This window comes from Metopolophium dirhodum, chromosome 1, assembly GCF_019925205.1.
Source record: "Metopolophium dirhodum isolate CAU chromosome 1, ASM1992520v1, whole genome shotgun sequence".
Classification (NCBI taxonomy): Eukaryota; Metazoa; Arthropoda; class Insecta; order Hemiptera; family Aphididae; genus Metopolophium; species Metopolophium dirhodum.
In genome coordinates this window covers 69,790,555-69,805,629 of record NC_083560.1, presented here as the reverse complement: position 1 = coordinate 69,805,629, position 15,075 = coordinate 69,790,555, and the positions used below count along the sequence as shown (strand labels likewise).

Genomic DNA, 15,075 nt, shown 5'->3' with positions numbered 1-15,075 from the left:
TACTTAATAATAAACAAAGATTAAAAACATATCAAATACAGGGAAAAATAATAAATAATAATTAACAAAATTAATATTAAATCGCCTCAAAACTTGCAAATAACAAGCTCATCAAAAATATATTATAAAAAAGTGGGTGTCTATGAATTTTTAATATTTTTTTAACTGCTATAGTAACAATATATTAGGAGTATTGAATTAAATACATTTTTATTTTTTTTGATAAAGGATTATAAGGAACTTTATAAGGAATTTTTTATTATATTTTCAAATCTTATATTTGAAAAGAAAAATGTTTATTAATTTCTAACTCAAATTAATTTGCACGTGATTTTTACGTATTTTGTCAAGATTTGAACTTTAAATGCTTATAAAAAAAATTGTGACTGGATTTTTAATAACTTTCAAATGTCATTGTAACAATATATTAGGAGCCTTGTTTAAAAAGTTCAAGCATTCTTACCCAACAAATAACCTTTTTTAGTAACATGCATATTGCATAGAAAAAAAAACTAAAAAATTGGAAACTAAAAATGTCTGTAAAAAGTTTATAACACATCAAAATATTTTGAAAATTTTATTGTTATAGAAAATGCTAATATAAACAACCAGTGAAAATGTCATGTATCTACGGACATTTGTTTTAGAGTTACATCAAAAACCAAAATTGATTTTGTCAAAAACCGATTAGGTGTAAAAATTCCTGTTTTTCCTTAATTTTTAATTTGTTTTTCCCGGCGCTTTTGAAAAGTAATAGGGGTAAATACATTTTGAAATATTAATGTTTTACATGCTCATTACTCACATAAAAATTAATATATCTCAAAAAACCAACGAGAGAACACAGATAACGTTGGTACTTAAAAGTTTGATGATACTATGATACGTCGATTCACTGTAATATGAAAATTGACCCCACCCTATGAAACTCGCGAACGAAAATTTGGCATGATGTTCGTGTGTAAGACGGAGGCAACTCATGCGGGTGCGACGTCCTTTAATATTCAATTTTAATACCAATAAAATAATATAATTTATTGATATTATTAGTTCACGTTTTTTGTATTATGAGTTTACTTCTTAAGTTTTTTTATTGGGGGCAAACGCGAGGCCTTGATAATATTCTCAAAAGCGCGAGGCCCAGGATAAATGTCCCATTTGCCCTACTCCCTAGCGCCGTCCCTGGACAGTTATAAGTCAAAAATGTTTAATATAGGTAGGCCATAGCTGGGGGGCTGTAGAGAAATGGATTAAAATATAAATTATGATTTTGCGATTTCCGGAAAACTGGTAAATATAGCCACGAATTACAATATTCAATACTAAATTATAATAATACCGCTTGAGAAGTTGGTTGGAAAATAATGCTATTTATAGGTATTATTACTTATTAGTATTTGATATTTTGGTCATACATTGTTCAGTTTTGTTGAAACCATTTCTATATTTGGATTTATTTTGTATACAATATACTAATAAAGTAATAAATGATAATATAGGTATATATGTATGTTAGGTATAAGAAATAATTTAGTATAAATTAGGCAAGGACTATAAGATACTAATATCTTAGTCCGTGGTATTAGGCGTTTAGGTTTAATCAGAATCAATTAATGAAAATCAAAGAAAATAATTGTTGAATATACCCATGATTGATTGTAAAATTGTTCCTGTTAATTTATTATTATTATTATTATCAAACAATTAACTACAAAATGGAACACACCACAATAAATACATACAAAATAAAATATCACATGAAAATTGTAAAAAACGAATTTGTTCGGGTTTCGGGTTAAGGGGACTCTAGTCGATGGAAAAAAGTGACTTTTAGATCAATAAGCTAGACTAAACTGGAGGAATTTGATTTGACGGATTTTATTTTTGAAAACTGATTATGATTGTCTCTGGTTTTGACAGAGGTGATTTTGAATATTATTTTTTCAGCTGGGATATCTAAAAATGAAAATGTGATATATTTGTATTTATATTATTCATCATGACACAATAATTGGAATATTAAAAATCACCTCTGGCCAAAACCTAGTAAATTTGATAATCAATCACCACAATCCGTTTTAAAAATTAAAATCCATCAAACTCAAGTTGATCTCGGTCAATGCCTGCAGGTGAGTAACTTAATTGACGGCGAATATAAATAACGACCGACCTACTGGGCGGTATTATGCGGGCCTACTGTTATAATTCAGGACATTTCTAGGAAATATTGACCGAAATCTGAGCGTAAAATTTGCTATGTTACGCACTTGTAAGATGGAGACAACAAATGTCACTGTAACGGCCTCTTAAAGGAACATTGTGCAGTGTGCACTACCATGTTATTGTTGCATTTATACAAATTGGTTAATAAAACATTCAATAATATTCAATAACACATTTATAACATAATAATATATAACCTATATAAAACACTGGCAAGTAGATACCATTAAAAATTACTCACTAAAATACAAGGATATAATAAAATACATTTTATGGATATTCGTATAGTTACGTATATTTTATATTATTAAAAATATTTAACAACAAACGATGATAAAAGAGAAAAAAACTATAACAATCTCAACAATAACAACGATTGGCAATAGAATATTATTATTATAAAACTAAAACTATACATACATATATATTGTATAAATTGTATATATATATGTATGTACATTTTTTAAAAATATACGTTTGTCTATAATTAAAATAGTCATATTATAAATATCTATTATATTTCAATACATAAACGTACATTCACAATGTTCGTATACAATTTACACATACAACAATAATTTGGGTATGTTTATGAGAGGAGGGTATTGTGGTATATAATTATGAAAAAGATACGTAAGTGTCACAAAAATTCTAACAAAAATAAAGATATATGGCGGTAGCAAATTTATTATTTATTGGAAATATATAAACGCTCATATCAACATTTAGTGTTGCCGCCACTATGACTATTGATAAAAAAAAATAAAACAAAACAAAACACTACAACTATTGTAAAACTATTAAACACTACCCACAGACTTCCATACTAAACTAGATAAATAACCCGGAATGTTTTGCATATAATCAATTGATGTTTATATTCCAAGTCTGGTTGTAAAAATAAATAGCAATATATAAATTATATACTATTATGTATTATACAATATCAATGACTATCTATCAATAGAATGATTGATCAATCTATTTCCATATTAATTTTCCAATCAAAATAATGTGTCACAATGCCTCATTTGATTACACGAGTTTTCATTATATCTTAAGTAGTTTAAAAGTCTGTGATGTCTACTGCTGCTATTAATGCCGCAACACCACCCAGAATACTAAGGAGCAATATGATGACGTGATTACCGCAGACAGGCCTCCAGCATTTCAACGAACAGCTTGTTCATTTTGACAACGGTTGTACCACCCCCACTGTTGCCATTACCTATAGATGATCGGTCAGCAGCTGTAGATTGCCTAGTAAAACCTACTCCAGCACCCGAAGCAACTGCGTTCTGTGGTTGAGGTACTTGTGTGGCGGCAGCTAATTGCTGCTGATTTTCCCGGTGAACCCGGGTCCAGTACTGCCGGATTAGTTGATCGGCCTGCCGAAGCGCGGGCAAACACATAAGCAATTGTACGAGTTTAGACGAAGCAGAGTCTGTAGATTCTGCGTGATGAGAATGGTGATGATGGTGTTGTTGGTTGTCAACTAATGGAGTACCTCCACAACAATCGTCATCGTCCATCACTACATTGTTGGTGGTCCTGTTCATAAATGTAAGTACTAATTAGAATAAGTCAATAGAAATTAATAGCTATCAAATTTGATAGCTTTACTAACCCAACGACAACTACTGTAGCTGTAGAAGCTTCTGTAGTGGATATGGTTGCACCGCCGCCAGTGGTATCCATGCGTTGTTGTGGCTGACAATGATGCTGCTGTTGGTGATTGTCAACAACGACAACGATTTCGCCACCATTGTCGAGCTGATTTGGGGCAGTATTGTTGTTGCTGTTAGTGTTGCAGCAACAGCTACAGCAATTGGTAGTCATTCCACTACCGTCTGTAGTGGTGGTTCCACTGTTGCCACAACAATCCATAGTCATAGCTGGTGTAGAACAACAATTAGTACCACCATCACAACAACAACAATTTGATGCTGCTGCCACCGCCCCGGTCATCTCCAGATGGGTTTGAAGAGCACGGGCAATGGTGGCACGAAACTGCTTGACAGCTGACTGCTGCTGCTGGACCACCACCTCGTCGCCTTTAGACACCGATCTGTTGGTACCAAGGTTCTTTCCAGTGGATGTTGCTGTCGTTGTTGATGATGATGCTAATGTTAGATCATCTGAATTAGCTAAGACTAACGCTTTGAGCAGGTAGTACTGATCTGAAGTTAAGCCTTCACCGCCATTTACTGCCTTAAATTGTCGAACTATATGAGCCGACTAAGCAACACACAAACCATTATCAAATATTATTAATATTATATTATAATTGTATAATTTAAAATAAGTTTTTTTACTTTCTTGATTTTTAATCAAGTAAGTATGGTAATTGAAATGAAGTCTGAATTTTGAAAACTAAGAATTTGTGTTAAATAGGAAAATAATAAAAATGTAACTCTGTAATGATGAGTAGGTGGGTAATTTAGCTAGCTTTAATATAAAATATTAATGAGAGAGATTTGATATCACACCCAAGTGGTATAATCATTTGATTTCACAATAATGTCGGCGTGAACAGTCCCAAAATTTCTATTTTTTTAACTTTTCTCCTAAACTATGATAGCTAGAAAGTTGGTTGATAACTCATTAAAAAGGGATTATCAAGTAGACACTAAATGTAGAAGTAAAATTTTTAAAAAAAATTATTTTATTTTTTACAGATAAAAAAAGTTATTTTTCGTTAGATTTTCATTTAGCGAGATAGTTTTCCGAAACTAGAGAACGGATTTTGTTGTTTGGGGTTTTGTTAGATTCAAATTGGCTAGGAGAAGTGCAGTGAAGATTTTCAGAACTTTATCTCCAATCGTTAGTTCATTACAAAGCTGTAAAGCTGAAAAACATCAAAAAACGCCCAATAAAATTTGTTATAATTTTTTTTTGTTCTGTAATGAATTAACTATTAAAGATAAAGTTTTGAAAATCTTCACTGCACTTCTCCTAACCAATGTGAATCCAACAAGATTCCAAACAAAGAAATCCGCTCTCTGGTTTCAGAGATCTATCTCACTAATTGAAAATGAAAATTATTTTTGGTGGGGCTATTCACACTGACATTTTTCTGGATTCAAATTGTTATACTGCTTGGGTGTGATATCAGTTAATAAATTTCTAAAAATTAAAAATCAAGAAAGTTTACATGCCGATCCCTGACTTGGCAAGCATTTTTTTTACTATTATTATTTTACGCTCTTAAATTAAGCAAACTAAATATTGGTTTTGTTGCATTTAAGTAATTACGTCTATATGGATATTTTACAGAGGTAATGGGACATGGGACATAGGATTTTACATAGGAAAATACAACACAAGAAAATAATCGACAAGAATTTAAATATTAGGAAATATTTACACGGGAAAGTAATATTCAGGAATAATGCTATGTAGAATATTTTCGAGGTTCTGAAATTCCCGTGTATTATTTTCGACTATAAATATTTTTCTGATTTTAAAATTCCTATGAATTATTTTACCTTTTTATTTTCCGGGGTTTTAAATTCCTATAAAATAATTTCACAAATTTTATTTTCCTGATTTATAATTTCCGATAAAGGTTTTTCCTTGTAATATTTTTCTACAAATTATTGTACCCCGTATTATTTTCCTATATTTTAATTTCCTGGATTGTATAGCTATTCTGTAAAAAGCACTGGAAAATCAGCACTATTATACTATAAATGTATCGGTACAAATATACAATAATAAAGTGACGTTCATAAAATGTTTCACAAATTATGACGTGTTAATTTTTATGTTTTTTAAGATAAATATATGAAGAGACGTGTTACAGTTTTATTTATAATCCGTTTCTGTTAGTGATATATGATAAAACTATGATAAGTAGTTTATGCAGCAAAATGGTTAATTGGTCGGTATATTATGTAAATAAGTATTAGTTTTATAGGTACAATAAAGCTAAAATAAGCTTATATATTAAGGATGTAAGAATAATGAACTTGTAAATCGCATTTTATCCTATTAGAGTTATCTACTTATTTCTCAATTACGAACAACAGGAAGATTTTACGAATAAACTGTATATTTTTATGAAATAGGAGAGAACATTTTCTTTTAAATATAAACATTTAAAATATTAACATAAATATGTTTTTGGGCTAGCTATACAACTTTTTTATTTTGACCAGTTTGCGTAACGCGTATTAACGTAACATTTATTATTATTACCATGGTAACCCTTCCCCCAAACATATTAATGATTCATTGATTTTCCTTGCAGGGGAAAAAAATCAAATAGCATGCTACGTTTTATGTATTCCCAATGCTGCTGCTGGTGTACCCACTTTTATTTATCTTATTATTGGTTTTTGGGTATACACATAGGCTTTCTGGTTAAAAGTTACATACCATGTATATGCCCCCCCCCCCCTCAAGCACAAAATACTTAGTTAAAAATTATGTTACTTAAAATTAGACAAGTATGTTTTGCTAATATACTATTAAATTTTAACATAGATGTTTTCGGGCTGTAAACAACTTTTTTTTCTTTTCACTGATTCTCGAGAGGCCGATTTTTGTAACGATTTGTTTATTGCCACAGAAGCGCAAATCAACAATAAAGATGTAATTTAATTTAATTCCAAACAAAATGAAGCATGCCACTAAATATTTTTCCACTACACTATACCCAAAATCATATCTATGATTCCTTAATTTTCCTCTGCAAGGAATCTAAGTACATGCTACTTATAATTTATACCAACGATATTTTTTATTTTAATATCGTAGACAATTATTTTAAGGATTTTTAAAGTAAAGAAAACATTATGGGCTCATAATACATTTATATTATATCGACATCTCAAGACAGGTCCATAATACTAACCAAGTTGTAAATGTCCAGCACAGTTGGAGTTGTTATCACTCCCGTACCGCTAGTCGTACTAGTGGTGGTTGTTGAACCATTTGACGACGAAGAGGCGCCGTTAGTCGTTGAACAACACTCTCTAGCCAATCTCTCATCCAACCAATAGTCTGTAGCATACCGCAACCTAAGACCATTGCCACTACATTCTTTACTGACAACGCCAATACTATTAATGTCACTACCACCGTCACCACTTTGACCATTAAACTGTTCCAAGGAACGGAATGCCGTGGTTAATGTCAATAGTTCTGCCCAAGTCGATTGCAATAGGCGCATCTGGTCATTGAGCGATAGGTCAGTGAACCCTACAGGTAAAAATACATCTTGTCGATATTAAATCATGTACATATCGATATAAATATTAAAAACGAATGTTAATGTGTATATTATGTACAATTTGTCATATAGACAAGCGGTTCCCAGAGTGTGCGTCGCAGTGTATTTATAAGGGCGCAGCGCTGCCGTATAATTTTATATGGTCCAAAAATAAATGTGAAAATCCAACGATGGTGGAGACGGAGACGATTACGATTATGTTAATAAAAATGTATAGTTTAAATTAAATAAATATTTTCATATTACTCATTACAATTTTTACTGGTTTTATTTAATTTTTCTATTTTTTATGAATATAGCCATGACATGACTTGGGGAAGGGCACCCTGAGTAAACCTTGGTTCAAATAGGGCGTCGCGAGCCAAAAAGTGTTTGGGAACCCCTAGTATCCTAGTAACCTACCAAGGGAATTTTCGTTAGGTAACAAAACGGGATACCTACGCACTTGAAATGGCTTAGGTACCTTGATTAACGAACATGAAAATTTGGGAAGTAATTATTTATCCACAACAATTGAATTTATTATAAATTAATTTTAAACAAAATAGATCTTAAAAATCGGAGAACTTTTCAATATTATGTTCTATTTAACAATATATTTTGCATAACGTGTAACTTATAATATACCTATAATCAATATAAATATTATGTATCTACGTAAGCATGTATAAATTAATTTGTATACGAACCAGGTATCTGCTTGGCCCAACCAATGGTGCTTACCAGCTCTCTGTCATATAGTTCAGCGAGCGTGTGCACCACCATAGTAGCCGCCACCGTTGGTGGCGACGCTGCTGTTGCTGACGATGAGGACGATGACGATGACGATGGCGAAGACGTTGAAGATATACCATCTTCGACTAGACCACCACCCATCGTTACCGCCGTCACCGTGCCTTGTTGTACCCCCAGCGTTGAGGACTGTGTGAAAAACTCCATTGTGACGGCAGCGTTAGTTAATCCGTCTCCGCCACCTAATAATGTTGGCATCTCTGGTTCACATTGTCTAAGAGCTTCCAACATTTTTTCTAAGAAAACCAATCGGACAAAGTTTAATATTAACATAATTTAATAAAAAAAACGTAAATAATCAAAAGAAAAATATTAATATCTGTAACTACATTGCATAAGATGTTTTAATATTAAAGAGGACCGAATCCGCATCTGTTGTCTCCGTCTTAATGTCTTATGGACGTATATATTGATATATATAATAATATATAGGTTGTACACTATTTAAATACGCTAATAACTCACTTTAAAATTTAAATATCGATAAAAGCTAAAAAGCCTTTGTACCTTAGTTAATATTCTTACTTTAAAGTTTAATTTTAGGTCAATTTAATAATATAATAACACAAAATTGGTTTTGCGAAATTTAGATTTCCTATGTAAGACAGAGACAACGTCATGGTGGTTCGGTGTCTTTTTCATAAAATATCACAATTTAATTCCACTGCCAGGCTATTAAATATTACATAATATGATTAATTTCAACATTTAATATTTTGAATTCAGCAACTCTACAGCTAATTTACTTAAACCCTTTAAAAACTATTAAAAAAAATAATGACTTTAAGACTTACCACACTCTCTGATCGAATCAACTGCAGTTGTAGCATCATTACAACAACACTGCTGCTCATACTCTTGTTTGATACACATACCATCGTCGTTATTGTTGTTCCAACCACCAGTTCCTCCCCCGTTGCTGTTAAGTAATCTGTGGTGATGGTGCTGGCTGTTGTGTGCTGAAACTGCTGCGGTTGTACCATTACTACCATTTGAACACATTTGGCGAGGTACTGAAGTCAATTGTTGATGGTGGTATGAATGGTGGTGATGGTAGTTTCCGGTGGTAATAATTTTGTTGTTGCCGAAAGCATTGTTAAAAGACTGCTGTTGATGGTGGTGATGATGAATAGACGATGCAGCATTGTTGTTGTGCGTATGATGATGATGATGGTGGTGAATAGAGTTATTAACAGTTGTCGCTGCAGTAGATTGCTGTTGCTGATGCACAGTTTGCGGTGCTGATTGGACGACAGAGATCGCCGCAGTAGGTATAGGAGTTGATGGCTGTCTTCGGTACTTTTGACGGCCACCGCGCACCCGATCCAGACGCACACCTTCCTTAAGCATACCAGTCCTCAGACATTTCTGCATCCGACATGCCTGGCATGCTTTCCGCCGTCGCTTATTAATTTCACAATCTCCACTGGCAGGACATGTATATTCGATGTTACCTTCATATTAAAATTAATTATATATGTAATTTACATATACCTAATACAATTTATTACATCAATACAGCATGTATTAAAGTTTGTTACTACCAATTAGGTGCCATTGTATACTCTACAATTTTTTATGGCAAGGAAATTGGTGGTAGTGATAATGGTAGTAACAACAGATTGTTGCTGAAATGATAACGTAAAGGAATATCATGTCCTGATGCTAGGGAATTCGGAGGACCGGTTAAATACGAGTGATGAGAGTGTCATGTAGGTAAATCATAAGAAAATAGGTTTAAAAAATACAGAATATGGGCTTGTACAAACCCTGTATGGTGCGCTTGAAGAACGCCTTGCAAGCTTCACACGATGCTACACCATAATGAAAGCCTGAAGCAACATCGCCGCATACCAGACACAGACGTCGTGGTGGAGGTGGTGACGAGGAAGTGGCATTGGTGCTGGTGTTGTTATTGTTAGTGACGATTGTCACGGCTGCTGCCGCTGTCATATTGTGCTGTTGTTGTTGATGATGGTGCTGGTGCTGGTGTTGTTGATGATGATGATGATGGTGATGCAAGCTATCACCACCGACCACGGCTGACATAGAGACATCTTCTTCTTTGATCATTACGACGGTAGTAGAAGGCGGAATTTGTTGCTGCTGCTGCTGTTGGTTATGATGGTGTTGATGCTAAGAAAAAAATAAAACAATAAAAAGGTAATGGGTAAGTGCTTAATAGTGTTTATTAAACCTTAGTAATTGTAATAAGTGATTTATACTAAGGTAAAGTTATTAATAATTAGTTTATTACAATTATGCACGGTAACAGTTAATTTTTTAGGTACCTAGATTTTGTGAGTGATGCACGTCTAATAATTGTATCAGTACACATCGCAATTGACAACAAACAGCCGATTTATTACAGCGCAAACTCGGCACAAGTCAGTATTATTACATAACCAGCCACAGACGACATAATAACAATGATAAAATTGTAAAAATATGTGCATTTGCATCACGATATCTGTGATCCACTATTATTACCACACAACAGTATAGTGCAATAACAATTTTATATGGACTATGAATTATTCAAATAAAGCCGCAAGTATTATTTAAATGTAAAATTTAATGTACATGCGAATATATATTGGCAAGAAATACATAGTGAATAATAGTATTCTTTTACGAAACACCTAGTAAAATTGGTATGCATTGGTATATCATAATTGAATCACTTATTTAAAAATACGCCTATTTTTAAAAAAAAATTTCGAGTCCAGTGTTTTAAATGGTAATATTATTCTGCATATTTAAAATAATTTTAAAAAAAAATTAACTGTTTAAAAATGTTACCTGTTGCTGTTGTATCCCTGCTGCTGCAGTGGTGCTTGAACAACAGAACTGAGCAACCGATGACGATGGTTGGCGATGTCGGCCGCTTCCAACACTACCAGAATCAACAGATACTAGCATAAGTCGTTCTTGGCGATTACTGGTGGTGGTTGATGCCGATGATGATGTGATGCTATCAAATTGCTGATTGTGTTGGATCTGGAGTTGTTGATGTTTAGCGGCTGCAGCAGTTAATCTAGGCCGGCGGTGACGACGATACATCTGTAAGCAAATAAATAAAAAATAATAGTGGTACCTAGTTAGTACAGAATATTGGTAAATATATAAAAAAAAATCTAGTGTAAAGTATCTCTAAGTACAGGGGTACTAGGTACCTACTTTATATAATAATTAGTAATTACTAATTACAAAAGTGGGTTCAGGAAATAAAGTATTTAATTTATTTTTTGGCTTAACATAAAACTACGAGAATTCTATTGACAAAAATTATAATTTAAAATCCTTACTTTTTTTAAGCCTAATGGTTAATGAAGTCTTAGAAAAATATGCTCAGCTCTGGCACAAATACCTAATATTTTTAATACAAGAGGAAATACATGAACATTTTTGAGGGGTGACTACTTATTTTTCAGGTGTTGAAGGAAGGGGGGTCACCAACTATTGATTATTTCAATATTGTAAAAATAAATATTGGAACCTAGGTACAGGATGTGCTTATTTTTTATATTTTGTTGCTATTTAATATAGGATTGTATTAATGTATTTATAAATGCCTATATTTGTAATATAGTAGGGGAAAATATACCAAAAAAGTAAATACTTGGGAGTATGTATAAAATAAATAATAGTCACTCAATCTCATATTTAATTTAAAATTCATTTAAAAGAGCCTGGGTTAGGATTGGTTGGATAGGTATTAGTCGGCTAGTTGTTAGCTGTTGACAATTTTAGCACCCCCAAAAATCTAGGTTTAATTGCGCCAATGGACTGTAGATGGTGGGCCACAGGTCTGTAATCTAGATCAGTATAACTTTTACTTTGTTACTTTTTGTGAAGGTAACATTAATTTCAATATATATTATATGTCAGTAGGTACTTTTATTAAAAATTAAAAGATCATGAGAAAATATCAGCCTGGACTTAAAAACTTTGATACCAATTTTGGTTTTTAGCAAGCTGGTTAAATAAATTAGTTTTTATTTCAATCTGGCTCTGATCATCATAGTGTTTTCTACTTCCTTGCTATTTAATACATTTAAATTAAGCAAGACACTAGTACATTGTGTGTTAGTGTTTTCATAGGTGTGATCTAACAACAAGTTTATAGTCCAATACCTATATGATTTATCATTAATCAAAAATGTATTATTTACAAAAATAGTATAATACCTACCTACTACCTATTTAAAACATCTAAGTTGATGGGTAGTTCATGGATTTACCTACGTTGAAAGAAAATTATTTGCAAAAATTGAATCTGATTAATGTAAGTACTTATTCTTATTTGTTAAAATTACTAATTACAAAACATTTTGGATGAGAATTACTAGTTGAAAAAGTGACAATTATTAATAAAACACTTTAGATAAATTTGTTTACAGTACAGAACATGTGTATTTATAATAGATATGATTAACACTTAGAGTGCCGGGTGTATCAATTTCATTATACAATTAACATATTTTTTTGTGCCATATGTATTGATATTTGATAATTATACACATATTTTCTCATATTTTCTATTGGAAAATCGTTTATTTTAGAAAATTATAAGAATTCTGGAGAAGTTGAAAATTTTTAGTGACACTATTTTATACATTTGTATACACGCATAAAAACATACTTAGAATGTTTTTTTCCCCCAAAAAACTGTTAAAGCTTAATAAATTATTGATGTCTTAGGACTTAGAGTAACATTAAAAAAAAATGTTCCAGTCAGAATGGTCAGTTTTGTTATTTATGGTCTGGCATTCAAAACGTTAAGCATAATTTATTTAATTTTTTTTTTATATATTTTACCTACCTACTAAAAAAAACTGTTCATTGACGGTTATTTTCTATAATGATGTACCTATTTAATATATGAATGTATCCAGAAAATTTCTCTTGATTAATTATCAGCAAAAAAATATAGATCACATCTTATACCTACCATGATTTCATTCAATACTCACATCTTCTATTTCGTTAGTATCGTGTTGCTGTTGATGTTGCAAGTGAATCAGCTGATGTTTGGATTCATCGTCGTCCTCCATACTTTCTTTTTTGACATAAATAAGGGTTGTAGTTGTTGCCTCGTCGTCTACGGCAAAGTCATCATCATGTCCGTCTACTCCCACAAATGTCGTTGACGCTGTTACATCGGATTCTTCAACAACCACGGTAGAGCGACGACCATTTCCACCACCACTACCGATAACGTTGACTCGATGCATAACACCCAGTTGGCGGCTAACTTGCTAGATGTCGGCTAGTAGGCCGACGACCACGGCTTCTCGGTCTTGCAGCTGATGGTAACAGCAGAGGAGTCGTCTGTTCGGAACCGTCCGCGACAATTGCATTCATCACGTGTACACAGCGATCGATATCGATACTCGCGTTCCAAGGGCTAACCGTCGAGTGACGTACACCCGACTCGAGGAATTCCACGGACGGCTCAAATAGAATAAAATGAGGATCGAAAAAAAATTGACTAATCTCTGTCGGTTACCCAACTGCCATTAAAACTGCACGGCCGTCCGATTTACTAGCTCGCACAAATCAAACGCGCGCCTGCCGTACCTGGAAAGCGGAGAGCAACGCGCGCAACCGTCGGCCGTTTACGACAACTCTTTACGATATTTTTTCAATACCTATATTTTGTTTTTTTTACGGAGAAAAACAGACACGATTGATGATACCGTCGGTGTGCGAGTGTGCATGTGTGTGCGTGTGTGTGCGTGTGATAATACGTCGTCGACACCGCGCACGCGCAAACACCTCCGCCTACCGATGCCCGGCCACCACTTGGACTATGATATTATTATCTATAGATACGGTGTCGGTGCTGAGGCGATGGTAAACAGTGTATTTAACGTTGGCAATTTGTTTGCTGACGGACGGACGCTATTTCCTATAATGAAAAAAAAAAACATAATTTAATCTAATATGTTTTTTCTCACACGTACAGTAATAAGTGGTGCCAGGGGCGAGCGCGCGCGCGTTCGCGTGAACAAATAAAAGCACCGACCGCGGTGTTGTAACTCGTAAGTCGTCGTCGGGTATGTGTAGGAAAAAAATAGACTTATTACGTACACGCAATACGCATCGCACGCTCGTGTAAATGCGTTTTAAAAGCTTTGACGTGTGTTACGAAACGCCTGACGACGACTAGAGCTGTGTATTCAATGAATACCTAAAAGATTTTATTTTATTGAAAATAATATAATTGTTGACATAGTTACCCAAAAATAATATTTGAGTAGCCCGGCCAAGGCCGTAGGACGCCACCGCTGTAGTTCTAAACGACATAATATAATATGTAATATTATAATAATATTGTTAGGAGGTATCTATCAACATTAAAATAAATTATTGTTACAACTTACAGCTGCGGCTTACTGTACGGGTTGGTCGCTTGGCGGGTGGTAGGAAGGGGCGATGCACATTGCACTTACCGCGCCGTGAACAAGTCTGGTGCAGTGGCGGCAGCGGTGTTACTGCAACACCCTTCGAAAAACCGAATTTATTAATTATTAGGCAATACTATATTATGTCTTGTGTCTATAATATATTATTGCGGGTTTCTCGCTTTTCTATCGTAAATAATATTATTATCCAAATACATTAACTCACGTTTATATTATATTATTATATCTTATTATCAACTCGGCAACTCATCGCCACCTAAATACGGATTTATTACAATACAAATAGGTTAATAAGTTTACTATACTATTATAGTATTATTATTGTCATATTATATTACATCTAGAAGTGCAAACGTGCAAAATGCAATCCATCCTACGTATACATTTATATTG

The 15,075-nt window shown here is 33.2% G+C and overlaps 1 protein-coding gene across 1 annotated transcript; it reads right to left on the bottom strand.

The window, feature by feature from the left end:
* Nucleotides 1-2,485: 2,485 nt before the first annotated feature.
* LOC132934210 (uncharacterized) lies at nucleotides 2,486-14,124 on the bottom strand. Its single transcript, XM_061000486.1, has 8 exons — nucleotides 13,228-14,124; nucleotides 11,054-11,314; nucleotides 10,021-10,387; nucleotides 9,046-9,705; nucleotides 8,149-8,487; nucleotides 7,082-7,428; nucleotides 3,851-4,461; nucleotides 2,486-3,774 (listed from the first exon to the last, which is right to left on the bottom strand). The coding sequence occupies exons 1-8, from the start codon at nucleotides 13,486-13,488 to the stop codon at nucleotides 3,369-3,371; spliced, it is 3,252 nt and encodes a 1,083-aa protein (XP_060856469.1). The 5' UTR covers nucleotides 13,489-14,124; the 3' UTR covers nucleotides 2,486-3,368.
* Between the last annotated feature and the right edge of the window lie 951 nt (nucleotides 14,125-15,075).